This window comes from Rhinichthys klamathensis, unplaced genomic scaffold (genome assembly GCF_029890125.1).
Source record: "Rhinichthys klamathensis goyatoka isolate OS25496 unplaced genomic scaffold, OSU_Roscu_1.1 h1tg000504l_1, whole genome shotgun sequence".
NCBI classification, from domain to species: domain Eukaryota; kingdom Metazoa; phylum Chordata; class Actinopteri; order Cypriniformes; family Leuciscidae; genus Rhinichthys; species Rhinichthys klamathensis.
In genome coordinates, this window is record NW_026606985.1 from 857,501 (window position 1) to 873,179 (window position 15,679).

General features: G+C 40.5%; 1 protein-coding gene across 2 annotated transcripts in view; it reads left to right on the plus strand.

The window, feature by feature from the left end:
* The first annotated feature begins 9,303 nt into the window (after positions 1-9,303).
* nuak2 (NUAK family, SNF1-like kinase, 2) overlaps positions 9,304-15,679 on the plus strand; it is a 32,588-nt gene continuing 26,212 nt past the window's right edge. For both annotated transcript variants that reach the window (XR_008804162.1, XM_056237980.1), the window contains exon 1: positions 9,304-9,517. Coding sequence is in view for 1 of the 2 variants with exons in the window: in XM_056237980.1 (XP_056093955.1) it covers positions 9,338-9,517 (180 nt within the window). In the remaining variant the exon portion in view is untranslated. The remainder of the gene's footprint in view (positions 9,518-15,679) is intronic.

Sequence of the window (15,679 nt, forward strand, 5' to 3'; positions counted from 1 at the left end):
TTTTATACTTCAAATATTGATAAAAAAAACCTTTTAACTGTATTTTGTGTCGTTGCATGACAGAATTAGCATCCAGCTAATCTTTATCTCAATAATATTCCTCAGTTTCAGTGTACAACTCAAAAAAGTTGTCAAATCGTCACAATCTCCTTTGTAAAATGGACAATATTAGCATAAATGGCGAAGTACACACTACAGGTATGCAAATTGGGACACACAAATTCTGACCTGCATGCTAGTGTCTACTCCTACTACCATTCCCTAATCTTCTATGACAAGAATAGCAAGAGTAGTATGCTAGTGTGCGGGTCTGAGTGCACTACAGTGATGTACACTACAGTGATGTGCACTACAGTGAAGTGCACTACAGTGATGTACACTACAGTGATGTACACTACAGTGATGTGCATTACAGTGATGTACACTACAGTGATGTACACTACAGTGATGTGCACTACAGTGAAGCGCACTACAGTGATGTGCACTACAGTGATGTGCACTACAGTGATGTGCACTACAGTGATGTACACTACAGTGATGTGCACTACAGTGATGTGCACTACAGTGATGTGCACTACAGTTATGTACACTACAGTGATGTACACTACAGTGATGTACACTACAGTGATGTGCACTACAGTGATGTACACTACAGTGATGTGCATTACAGTGATGTGCACTACAGTGATGTGCACTACAGTGATGTACACTAACAGTGATGTGCACTACAGTGATGTGCACTACAGTGATGTGCACTACAGTGATGCACACTACAGTGATGTGCACTACAGTGATGTACACTACAGTGATGTGCACTACAGTGATGTGCACTAACAGTGATGTGCACTACAGTGATGTACACTACAGTGATGTACACTACAGTGATGTGCACTACAGTGATGTACACTACAGTGATGTGCACTACAGTGATGTACACTACAGTGATGTACACTACAGTGATGTGCACTACAGTGATGTGCACTACAGTGATGTGCACTACAGTGATGTACACTACAGTGATGTACACTACAGTGATGTACACTACAGTGATGTGCACTACAGTGATGTACACTACAGTGATGTGCACTACAGTGATGTACACTACAGTGATGTGCACTACAGTGATGTACACTACAGTGATGTGCACTACAGTGATGTGCACTACAGTGATGTACACTACAGTGATGTACACTACAGTGATGAACACTACAGTGATGTGCACTACAGTGATGTACACTACAGTGATGAACACTACAGTGATGTGCACTACAGCGCTGTGCACTAAAGTGATGTGCACTACAGTGATGTGCACTGATGTGCACTACAGTGATGTACACTACAGTGATGTACACTACAGTGATGTGCACTACAGTGATGTGCACTAACAGTGATGTACACTACAGTGATGAACACTACAGTGATGTGCACTACAGTGATGTGCACTACAGTGATGTACACTACAGTGATGTGCACTACAGTGATGTGCACTACAGTGATGTGCACTACAGTGATGTACACTACAGTGATGAACACTACAGTGATGTGCACTACAGTGATGTGCACTACAGTGATGTGCACTACAGTGATGTGCACTACAGTGATGTGCACTACAGTGATGTGCACTACAGTGATGTGCACTACAGTGAACTACAGTGATGTGCACTACAGTGATGTGCACTACAGTGATGTACACTACAGTGATGTGCACTACAGTGATGTGCACTACAGTGATGTGCACTACAGTGATGTACACTACAGTGATGTGCACTACAGTGATGTACACTACAGTGATGTGCACTACAGTGATGTACACTACAGTGATGTACACTACAGTGATGTGCACTACAGTGATGTACACTACAGTGATGTACACTACAGTGATGTGCACTACAGTGATGTACACTACAGTGATGTGCACTACAGTGATGTGCACTACAGTGATGTACACTACAGTGATGAACACTACAGTGATGTGCACTACAGTGATGTACACTACAGTGATGAACACTACAGTGATGTGCACTACAGTGCTGTGCACTACAGTGATGTGCACTACAGTGATGTGCACTGATGTGCACTACAGTGATGTGCACTACAGTGATGTACACTACAGTGATGTACACTACAGTGATGTGCACTACAGTGATGTACACTACAGTGATGTACACTACAGTGATGTGCACTACAGTGATGTACACTACAGTGATGTACACTACAGTGATGTGCACTACAGTGATGTACACTACAGTGATGTGCACTACAGTGATGTACACTACAGTGATGTACACTACAGTGATGTACAGTGATGTGCACTACAGTGATGTACACTACAGTGATGAACACTACAGTGATGTGCACTACAGTGCTGTGCACTACAGTGATGTGCACTACAGTGATGTGCACTGATGTGCACTACAGTGATGTGCACTACAGTGATGTGCACTGATGTACACTACAGTGATGTGCACTACAGTGATGTACACTACAGTGATGTGCACTACAGTGATGTACACTACAGTGATGTACACTACAGTGATGTGCACTACAGTGATGTACACTACAGTGATGTGCACTACAGTGATGTGCACTACAGTGATGTACACTACAGTGATGTACACTACAGTGATGTGCACTACAGTGATGTACACTACAGTGATGTACACTACAGTGATGAACACTACAGTGATGTGCACTACAGCGCTGTGCACTAAAGTGATGTGCACTACAGTGATGTGCACTGATGTGCACTACAGTGATGTGCACTACAGTGATGTACACTACAGTGATGTACACTACAGTGATGTGCACTACAGTGATGTGCACTAACAGTGATGTACACTACAGTGATGAACACTACAGTGATGTGCACTACAGTGATGTGCACTACAGTGATGTACACTACAGTGATGTGCACTACAGTGATGTGCACTACAGTGATGTGCACTACAGTGATGTACACTACAGTGATGAACACTACAGTGATGTGCACTACAGTGATGTGCACTACAGTGATGTGCACTACAGTGATGTGCACTACAGTGAACTACAGTGATGTGCACTACAGTGATGTGCACTACAGTGATGTACACTACAGTGATGTGCACTACAGTGATGTGCACTACAGTGATGTGCACTACAGTGATGTACACTACAGTGATGTGCACTACAGTGATGTACACTACAGTGATGTGCACTACAGTGATGTACACTACAGTGATGTACACTACAGTGATGTGCACTACAGTGATGTACACTACAGTGATGTACACTACAGTGATGTGCACTACAGTGATGTACACTACAGTGATGTGCACTACAGTGATGTGCACTACAGTGATGTACACTACAGTGATGAACACTACAGTGATGTGCACTACAGTGATGTACACTACAGTGATGAACACTACAGTGATGTGCACTACAGTGCTGTGCACTACAGTGATGTGCACTACAGTGATGTGCACTGATGTGCACTACAGTGATGTGCACTACAGTGATGTACACTACAGTGATGTACACTACAGTGATGTGCACTACAGTGATGTACACTACAGTGATGTACACTACAGTGATGTGCACTACAGTGATGTACACTACAGTGATGTACACTACAGTGATGTGCACTACAGTGATGTACACTACAGTGATGTGCACTACAGTGATGTACACTACAGTGATGTACACTACAGTGATGTACAGTGATGTGCACTACAGTGATGTACACTACAGTGATGAACACTACAGTGATGTGCACTACAGTGCTGTGCACTACAGTGATGTGCACTACAGTGATGTGCACTGATGTGCACTACAGTGATGTGCACTACAGTGATGTGCACTGATGTACACTACAGTGATGTGCACTACAGTGATGTACACTACAGTGATGTGCACTACAGTGATGTACACTACAGTGATGTACACTACAGTGATGTGCACTACAGTGATGTACACTACAGTGATGTACACTACAGTGATGTGCACTACAGTGATGTACACTACAGTGATGTACACTACAGTGATGTGCACTACAGTGATGTACACTACAGTGATGTGCACTACAGTGATGTACACTACAGTGATGTACACTACAGTGATGTACACTACAGTGATGTGCACTACAGTGATGTGCACTACAGTGATGTGCACTACAGTGATGTACACTACAGTGATGTGCACTACAGTGATGTACACTACAGTGATGTGCATTACAGTGATGTACACTACAGTGATGTACACTACAGTGATGTGCACTACAGTGATGTGCACTACAGTGATGTACACTACAGTGATGTCCACTACAGTGATGTGCACTACAGTGATGTACACTACAGTGATGTACACTACAGTGATGTGCACTAACAGTGATGTGCACTACAGTGATGTACACTACAGTGATGTACACTACAGTGATGTACACTACAGTGATGTGCACTACAGTGATGTACACTACAGTGATGTACACTACAGTGATGTACACTACAGTGATGTGCACTAACAGTGATGTGCACTACAGTGATGTACACTACAGTGATGTACACTACAGTGATGTACACTACAGTGATGTGCACTAACAGTGATGTGCACTACAGTGATGTACACTACAGTGATGTGCACTACAGTGATGTACACTACAGTGATGTGCACTACAGTGATGTGCACTACAGTGATGTACACTACAGTGATGTACACTACAGTGATGTACACTACAGTGATGTGCACTACAGTGATGTACACTACAGTGATGTGCATTACAGTGATGTACACTACAGTGATGTACACTACAGTGATGTGCACTACAGTGATGTACACTACAGTGATGTACACTACAGTGATGTGCACTACAGTGATGTGCACTACAGTGATGTGCACTACAGTGATGTACACTACAGTGATGTGCACTACAGTGATGTGCACTACAGTGATGTACACTACAGTGATGTACACTACAGTGATGTGCACTACAGTGATGTGCACTACAGTGATGTGCATTACAGTGATGTACACTACAGTGATGTACACTACAGTGATGTACACTACAGTGATGTGCACTACAGTGATGTGCACTACAGTGATGTACACTACAGTGATGTGCACTACAGTGATGTACACTACAGTGATGAACACTACAGTGATGTGCACTACAGTGATGTGCACTACAGTGATGTGCACTACAGTGATGTGCACTACAGTGATGTACACTACAGTGATGTGCACTACAGTGATGTGCACTACAGTGATGTGCACTACAGTGATGTACACTACAGTGATGTGCACTACAGTGATGTACACTACAGTGATGTGCACTACAGTGATGTGCACTACAGTGATGTACACTACAGTGATGTGCACTACAGTGATGTACACTACAGTGATGTGCACTACAGTGATGTGCACTACAGTGATGTGCACTACAGTGATGTGCACTACAGTGATGTACACTACAGTGATGTGCACTACAGTGATGTGCACTACAGTGATGTACACTACAGTGATGTGCACTACAGTGATGTACACTACAGTGATGTACACTACAGTGATGTGCACTACAGTGATGTGCATTACAGTGATGTACACTACAGTGATGTGCACTACAGTGATGTGCACTACAGTGATGTACACTACAGTGATGTGCACTACAGTGATGTACACTACAGTGATATGCACTACAGTGATGTACACTACAGTGATGTACACAACAGTGATGTACACTACAGTGATGTGCACTACAGTGATGTGCACTACAGTGATGTGCACTACAGTGATGTACACTACAGTGATGTGCATTACAGTGATGTACACTACAGTGATGTGCAATACAGTGATGTACACTACAGTGATGTGCACTACAGTGATGTGCACTACAGTGATGTGCACTACAGTGATGTACACTACAGTGATGTGCACTACAGTGATGTGCACTACAGTGATGTGCACTACAGTGATGTGCACTACAGTGATGTACACTACAGTGATGTACACTACAGTGATGTACACTACAGTGATGTGCATTACAGTGATGTACACTACAGTGATGTGCACTACAGTGATGTGCACTACAGTGATGTACACTAACAGTGATGTACACTACAGTGATGTACACTACAGTGATGTGCACTACAGTGATGAACACTACAGTGATGTACACTAACAGTGATGTACACTACAGTGATGTACACTACAGTGATGTGCACTACAGTGATGAACACTACAGTGATGTACACTACAGTGATGTGCACTACAGTGATGTGCACTACAGTGATGTACACTACAGTGATGTACACTAACAGTGATGTACACTACAGTGATGTAGTGCACATCACTGTAGTGTACATCACTGTAATGCACATCACTGTAGTGCACATCACTGTAGTGTACATCACTGTAGTGTACATCACTGTAGTGCACATCACTGTAGTGTACATCACTGTAGTGCACATCACTGTAGTGCACATCACTGTAGTGTACATCACTGTAGTGCACATCACTGTAGTGCACATCACTGTAGTGCACATCACTGTAGTGCACATCACTGTAGTGTACATCACTGTAGTGCACATCACTGTAGTGTACATCACTGTAGTGCACATCACTGTAGTGCACATCACTGTAGTGTACATCACTGTAGTGCACATCATGTATGTACACTACAGTGATGTGCACTACAGTGATGTGCACTACAGTGATGAACACTACAGTGATGTACACTACAGTGATGTGCACTACAGTGATGTGCACTACAGTGATGTGCACTACAGTGATGAACACTACAGTGATGTACACTACAGTGATGAACACTACAGTGATGTGCACTACAGTGATGTACACTACAGTGATGAACACTACAGTGATGTACACTACAGTGATGAACACTACAGTGATGTGCACTACAGTGATGTACACTACAGTGATGTGCACTACAGTGATGTGCACTACAGTGATGTACACTACAGTGATGTGCATTACAGTGATGTGCACTACAGTGATGTGCACTACAGTGATGTACACTACAGTGATGTGCATTACAGTGATGTACACTACAGTGATGTACACTACAGTGATGTGCACTACAGTGATGTGCACTACAGTGATGTACACTACAGTGATGTGCACTACAGTGATGTACACTACAGTGATGTACACTACAGTGATATACACTACAGTGATGTACACTACAGTGATGTGCACTACAGTGATGTGCACTACAGTGATGTACACTACAGTGATGTGCACTACAGCGCTGTGCACTAAAGTGATGTACACTACAGTGATGTGCACTACAGTGATGTGCACTACAGTGATGTGCACTACAGTGATGTACACTACAGTGATGTGCATTACAGTGATGTACACTACAGTGATGTGCACTACAGTGATGTACACTACAGTGATGTGCACTACAGTGATGTGCACTACAGTGATGTGCACTACAGTGATGTACACTACAGTGATGTGCACTACAGTGATGTGCACTACAGTGATGTACACTACAGTGATGTGCACTACAGTGATGTACACTACAGTGATGTACACTACAGTGATGTGCACTACAGTGATGTACACTACAGTGATGTGCATTACAGTGATGTACACTACAGTGATGTACACTACAGTGATGTGCACTACAGTGATGTGCACTACAGTGATGTACACTACAGTGATGTGCACTACAGTGATGTACACTACAGTGATATACACTACAGTGATGTACACTACAGTGATGTGCACTACAGTGATGTGCACTACAGTGATGTGCACTAACAGTGATGTACACTACAGTGATGTACACTACAGTGATGTGCACTACAGTGATGTGCACTAACAGTGATGTGCACTACAGTGATGTGCACTACAGTGATGTACACTACAGTGATGTGCACTACAGTGATGTGCACTACAGTGATGTGCACTAACAGTGATGTGCACTACAGTGATGTGCACTACAGTGATGTGCACTACAGTGATGTGCACTACAGTGATGTGCACTACAGTGATGTGCACTACAGTGATGTACACTACAGTGATGTGCACTACAGTGATGTACACTACAGTGATGTACACTACAGTGATGTACACTACAGTGATGTGCACTACAGTGATGTGCACTACAGTGATGTGCACTACATCTACACTATAAGCCTGTAACCTGGCGACCTCTAGTGTGAAAGCCGAGACACAAATTAAATCAGTGTTTGTCATTCATGGAGTATTTAATACATATATAATGTGTTTGCATAAATAAAGCCCTGCATATAATACATATAAAAGTAAATTTGACATTGTTTTGTAATGATTGCAAAGATCATAAAAAGAGTAGTAAGTAAGTGGAATAAGAACATTATATGATAAACTCTACTAGCCCAATAAAACGTATTAAAAGTTGTAAATTAAAAGCTGTAACTTTGTTGTATTTTTTTAACTTAATAAACACCAGGTTTTTTTGTGGATTTCCCTAAAATGGAAAATCCCTAGTGTACTGTAGTGTAGTGTACTGTAGTGTACTTTCAGTTTTATTAGCGATGAAATGGGAATGTTGTATCGCAGTATTAGCGCCCTCTTGTGGACATTATGAAGCACGCACACGCACACACACACACACACACACACACACACACACACGGGTGAGTGTTATCATGTGTGTTTGAGTGAGAATGATCATTACTGCAGATCAATAGCACACAGTGGGCTAGTTTATCTCAGTTTATCAGCTAATAACGCCGCTGAACTGCTCTTGTGTAAAAACATCACGGTTTCATTATAAGTTACGTCATGATTTCCTAAAGAAAATATTTTTAATGTAATTTTTTAAGTTCCATGTTATTTTTTTATTTTTGTTTTTATTCATGTATTGTATGTTTAATTTCGATTGAAACAATCTGTTACTGTAATCTCCTGTTATCGCTGCTTTGAAGCATCTATTGTTAAAGCGCTGTATAAATGAAGGTGAAATTGACTTGCTTTAAATGTTTTATGATTACATATTTATTACTTTATATTTACTGCCTTGCTTTACCTTGAGTTTCTTATCCTATTTGTGTGTGTGTGTGTGTGTGTGTGTGTGTGTGTGTGTGTGTGTGTGTGTGTGTGTGTGTGTGTGTGTGTGTGTGATACATGTCCCCCTGTGATCTTTGTTCAATAAATCATTTATTTTTAAAACAAACAATGCGCTTTGCGCGAGGGCGGTACTTCCCGTCAGAGCCACGCCCACCGAGCGGAGCCACGCCCACACGCGCCTCTAGTGAGCCCGTATGATCAGCGCGCGCGTCACTCGCGCACTCGCTCGCGCGCTCCCGGTAACATCAGCGCGTGTGTCGCAGCTCAGGGTGTCGTGTGTAATATGGACGGTGGCGGGTGTGCACGGGCTCCGCTGGACCCGGGAGATTCTCCCGCGAAGCGTCAGGCGGTGAAGAGACACCATCACAAACACAACATCAAACACCGCTACGAGTTCCTGCAGAGCCTCGGGAACGGCACGTACGGGCGCGTGAAGAGAGCCGTGGACCGCTCCGGGAGAACGGTGAGAAACATCGCGAGATTACACTGCATATCGTTCATATATTCATCAACATATTAGACTCGACGCACTGTTTTAATATTAATGATATCAGTATTACTCCTCAATAAATAAAGAGTAACCGGCGATTTAGTATTCATCAATGTGTTTTTTATTATTTATTAATAACAGTGTTAGAATATACAAGAGTAAATAAATCTTTTTTTTACTGTGGTATTTAATTATTTATGAATAACATTATAATATTTTATATATATATATATATATGAGTAAATAAATCGTTCTACCTGATTTATGAATAATATTATTATATATATATATAGTAAATACATTTTTCTAACTGTGGTCATCTATTATTGATTAACAATATTACAATATACAAGAGTAAATAAATCTCAGTTTCTAACTGTGGTATTTTATTATTTACAAATAATATTATGTTATACACTACCGTTCAAAAGTTTGGGGTCAGTGAGAATTTTATTTTTATTTTTTGGAGGAAAGAAATCAATACTTAATTTGATCGAAAGTGACAGTAAAGACATTTATAATGTTACAAAAGATTCTATTTCAAACAAACGCTGTTCTTTTGAACTTCCTATTCATCAAAGAATCCTAAAAAAAAAAAAAAAAACTGTACAACTGACAGACCAACAACTGTTTCAACATTGATAATAATAATAAATGTTTCTTGAGCATCAAATCCTCATATTATACTGATTTGTGAAGGATCGTTTGACACTGAAGACACTGACACTGGTGATGCTGAAAATTCAGCTTTGATCACAGGAATAAATTACACTTTACTAGATATTCACACAGAAAACAGCTGATTTACACTGGAATAATATTTAATACTATAACTGATTTTTGTTGTATTTTTAATCAAATAAGCGCAGCCATGGTTAGCAGAAGAGAATTCTTTTAAAAGTATTTAAAATCGTACCGACCCCAAACTTTTGAACGGTAGTGTATATGAGAGATCATTAATATTAAATTACTGGGAGAAGTGTAATATTTCATTGGTTATATGTACGACTGAAATGATTATTAGATCTATCACACTGTTTCAATACTCATTATAAAAGACTCATGAATAATACAATAACACCAACACATAAATAGATTCAATCAATAATTAAAGTAATTTATTATTCATGACTTGTTGTATTTATGAATAATATTATAATATCATTGATAATAAATTACTGGGAGATATCTAATATTTTATTGTTGTTGTTTTTTTGTACGACCACCACACTATTTTAACATGAATTATGTTAATAATAATAGTAGAACGCATTGATCTACAGAATAAAGGCTGAAAGATGATTGATGTTGAGGATCGTGTTGTTTGTAAAGCCTCGGCAAACAGGTTTACTGTGTATCGCCCGCGGCTCACACACACACACACACACACATTCCTCTCGATCTGGGGTCAGACCTGGCTCTCCGTGACCTCTGACCCCGGGTCATGACCCATCCGTTTGTTTATCAGGACGAGCTCCTGCAGGAAGTGATGTCACGTTTCTCATGAAAAACAAAAATGTAACTGTAATTTAACGCAATCAACTTGGATATTGAAGTCATTTCAACTTAAATCACTCAAAAAAGTTGAAAGTTGCTTGTTTTGATGAGTTAAAGCAATGTAAAAACATGTTGTCGTAACTTACTGATCATATAATTATTAAAACAAGAACATTTATATGAGAATAAAGCCTTGGTAAAATAATTGTTTTCTGGGAAGATATCTGCGGTAAAGTGTGTTTTCTTACTTTAGAGACACGAAACAAAATATTATTAGATTTATATGCTGTAAAAAATGACATTTTAGCTTTTTTTTAGTGAGTTATACGAGATTCAACTCTTCAACTTTAATATTATTTAAGTTAAAATTACTTGTACAGCCAATTAAATGATTTTTAAACATGTAGTTTTTAGATGGAAAACTATTTTTGCTATGAAAATAACTACACGTCTTATCATTTCAGGCTTATTATCAAATAATAATTATTATTTAATTTACATGTTTTTAATGGGAAAACAAAAAATACTGAAGTTTATATAAACATTCTGTTGTCAAGCACAAACCGCACTGACTTTTAAATATTTAATTATTTCAACATTTGATTTAGGCTAATAAATAAAATAAGATGAATTATTTATAATAAGTTTTACTCTTAATAACTATTCTCTGAGAGCAAATCTTAATATTTCCAGCAGTTTTTCATCCCAAATATATACACTCACCGGCCACTTTATTAGGGCTGTAGTCAACCAAAGAAATCCTTAGTCGACCAAAGTCTTGTCCTGCGCAACGATTAGTCGACTAAAAAAAAAAAAAAAAAACGCGATGTTTTGATTGAACATTTTTTAACAATAGTCATAGAGCATTTATAAAACAACAACGAAAAAACATCAAAAATACATAAAACTATAATAATAATACAATTCTTTGAAAATTAAGTGATTTTTTTTTAACTGCAAAAAGTGAGGAGCACTGTCCTAGGTCTATAGTGATAGTCACAATCGCGCACCTGACCACACCACACGCTACAAAAAATATAACTGCTATCTGCCACAATGAAAAATCCTAACAAAAGCTCTCGTTTATACAGGCTGTATATTCTTCTTTACTTTCAAAGCTATAGGTTAACTTTTGTCCAGCCTATCTAGGCGTTTTAAAACAAACACACACAAAAACCCAAAGAGCCTAAAAAACAATCCTAATAATAATAGGCTTTATTGTAGGACCGCATATAGGTTTATTTTCGTTTTGTTACATTATTTTGGCTATTTTCAAATGCGTCAAGTGTACAAATAAAAACAAAAACATATCAAGAAAACACAATCTATTGAGTCAGCATGATAAAGCCGTTAAAGGGCCTGCTCACGTCTTTTGCGCGCTCAAGTTCGATTTCAAATGTAGGCGCGCGGTGTGCGCTAATGATGGAAGCAACGGTCGCGGTGCGACACGCTCTTTTTTTTTCCAAGTCCGTCCACGCCGCATCGAGATAAAAACATATAGTGTATAAAAACATAAAAACCGAAACAAGTAGCGTTCTAACTGAATGAATACAGCTGAACTACCTATATCCCTCACTGAGCACGAAGCAGCAGCGCAGCCACAGGTGCGAACCGAGTGTTCTATGTGTGTGCGCTAAACTGTGGCGCTGTACAAAATAGCCTAAATTAAAGCATTTAAAGTTGGGGATAAACCATAGGAGTAAATCATTGAAAATTTCTTTCTATTGGTAAAAAAAAAAAAAATGCAACTGGTCGACCAATAAGAATGTCAGTCGACCAAGACGGCATCGACCGATTAGTCGACTAAACGACTAAAGTTGACAGCCCTACACTTTATTAGGTACACCTGTCCAACTGCTCGTTAACACTTAATTTCTAAGCAGCCAATCACATGGCGGCAACTCAGTGCATTTAGGCATGTAGACATGGTCAAGACAATCTCCTGCAGTTCAAACCGAGCATCAGTATGGGGAAGAAAGGTGATTTGAGTGACTTTGAACGTGGCATGATTGTTGGTGCCAGAAGGGCTGGTCTGAGTATTTCAGAAACTGCTAATCTACTGGGATTTTCACGCACAACCATCTCTAGGGTTTACAGAGAATGGTCCGAAAAAGAAAAAACATCCAGTGAGCGGCAGTCCTGTGGGCGGAAATGCCTTGTTGATGCCAGAGGTCAGAGGAGAATGGCCAGACTGGTTCGAGCTGATAGAAGGGCAACAGTGACTGAAATAACCACTCGTTACAACCGAGGTATGCAGCAAAGCATTTGTGAAGCCACAACACGCACAACCTTGAGGCGGATGGGCTACAACAGCAGAAGACTCCACCGGGTACCACTCATCTCCACTACAAATAGGAAAAAGAGGCTACAATTTGCAAGAGCTCACCAAAATTGAACAGTTGAAGACTGGAAAAATGTTGCCTGGTCTGATGAGTCTCGATTTCTGTTGAGACATTCAGATGTTAGAGTCAGAATTTGGCATAAACAGAATGAGAACATGGAACCATCATGCCTTGTTACCACTGTGCAGGCTGGTGGTGGTGGTGTAATGGTGTGGGGGATGTTTTCCTGGCACACTTTAGGCCCCTTAGTGCCAATTGGGCATCGTTTAAATACCACGGCCTACCTGAGCATTGTTTCTGACCATGTCCATCCCTTTATGGCCACCATGTACCCATCCTCTGATGGCTACTTCCACCATGTCACAAAGCTCTAATCATTTCAAATTGGTTTCTTGAACATGACAATGAGTTCACTGTACTAAAATGGCCTCCACTGTGGCCTCCACAGTCACCAGATCTCAACCCAATAGAGCATCTTTGGGATGTGGTGGAAGGGGAGATTCGCATCATGGATGTGCAGCCGACAAATCTGCGGCAACTGTGTGATGCCATCATGTCAATATGGACCAAACTCCCTGAGGAATGCTTCCAGCACCTTGTTGAATCTATGCCACGAAGAATTGAGGCAGTTCTGAAGGCAAAAGGGGGTCCAACCCGTTACTAGCATGGGATACCTAATAAAGTGGCCGGTGAGTGTATATAATATATGTTTAGAAACCGAAAAATAAACCAAAATGCTGACTAAGAAAATGATATTTTTGTGCTGTAATTTTTAAAACTATTCTAGAGTATGATGGTGTAAATGATATAAATGTGGAGAAAGTTGCATTGTGGGCCGCCGCTGCACTTGTGTGCTGTGTTTTAGCGGGTGGAAGTGAGCGGCTTGTTGAGTTGGTTACGGTGTAATGGTTCCTGCTCAGTCTCTCCTCGACGCAGGGGTTCTCCTGCAGGATCATGCGCTTCACTTTCCCAGAGGAAGGACATGATGACGTGATTCTTCTCAGGAAAGAGAGAGAGTTAGTCTGGGCGAGTCGAGACAGGTCTTACTCAGCACTGATAACAGACTCCGACACGCCCGACGGGTCAGGCTATTTATAGAGCTTCCCTGGAAACAAACTGATGGTTTATCGTAAATCATGCCGTCTTTGTTCAGGGGACACAGGAGCTGCACAAACACGTCCATCATGACTGAGGCCTCAGCTGACAGAACTCTGCTGGAACACTCCCATTGAGAAACGTTATTTCTGAATGTTCTCGGAACGCTACATTAGTGTTCTCTGAACGTTACATTAGTGTGTTCTCTGAACGTTACATTAGAGTGTTCTCTGAACGTTACATTAGAGTGTTCTCTGAACGTTACATTAGAGTGTTCTCGGAACGCTACATTAGTGTTCTCGGAACGCTACATTAGAGTGTTCTCTGAACGTTACATTAGAGTGTTCTCTGAACGCTACATTAGAGTGTTCTCTGAACGTTACATTAGAGTGTTCTCTGAACGTTACATTAGAGTGTTCTCTGAACGTTACATTAGAGTGTTCTCGGAACGCTACATTAGTGTTCTCGGAACGCTACATTAGTGTTCTCTGAACGTTACATTAGAGTGTTCTCTGAACGTTACATTAGTGTTCTCTGAACGTTACATTAGAGTGTTCTCTGAACGTTACATTAGTGTTCTCTGAACGTAACATTAGAATGTTCTCTGAACGTTACATTAGTGTTCTCTGAACGTTACATTAGAGTGTTCTCTGAACGCTACATTAGAGTGTTCTCTGAACGTTACATTAGAGTGTTCTCTGAACGCTACATTAGAGTGTTCTCTGAACGTTACATTAGAGTGTTCTCTGAACGCTACATTAGAGTGTTCTCTGAACGTTACATTAGAGTGTTCTCTGAACGTTACATTAGAGTGTTCTCTGAACGTTACATTAGAGTGTTCTCTGAACGTTACATTAGAGTGTTCTCTGAACGTTACATTAGAGTGTTCTCGGAACGCTACATTAGTGTTCTCGGAACGCTACATTAGTGTTCTCTGAACGTTACATTAGAGTGTTCTCTGAACGTTACATTAGTGTTCTCTGAACGTTACATTAGTGTTCTCTGAACGTTACATTAGTGTTCTCGGAACGCTACATTAGAGTGTTCTCTGAACGTTACATTAGAGTGTTCTCTGAACGTTACATTAGAGTGTTCTCTGAACGTTACATTAGTGTTCTCTGAACGCTACATTAGTGTTCTCGGAACGCTACATTAGAGTGTTCTCTGAACGCTACATTAGAGTGTTCTCTGAACGTTACAT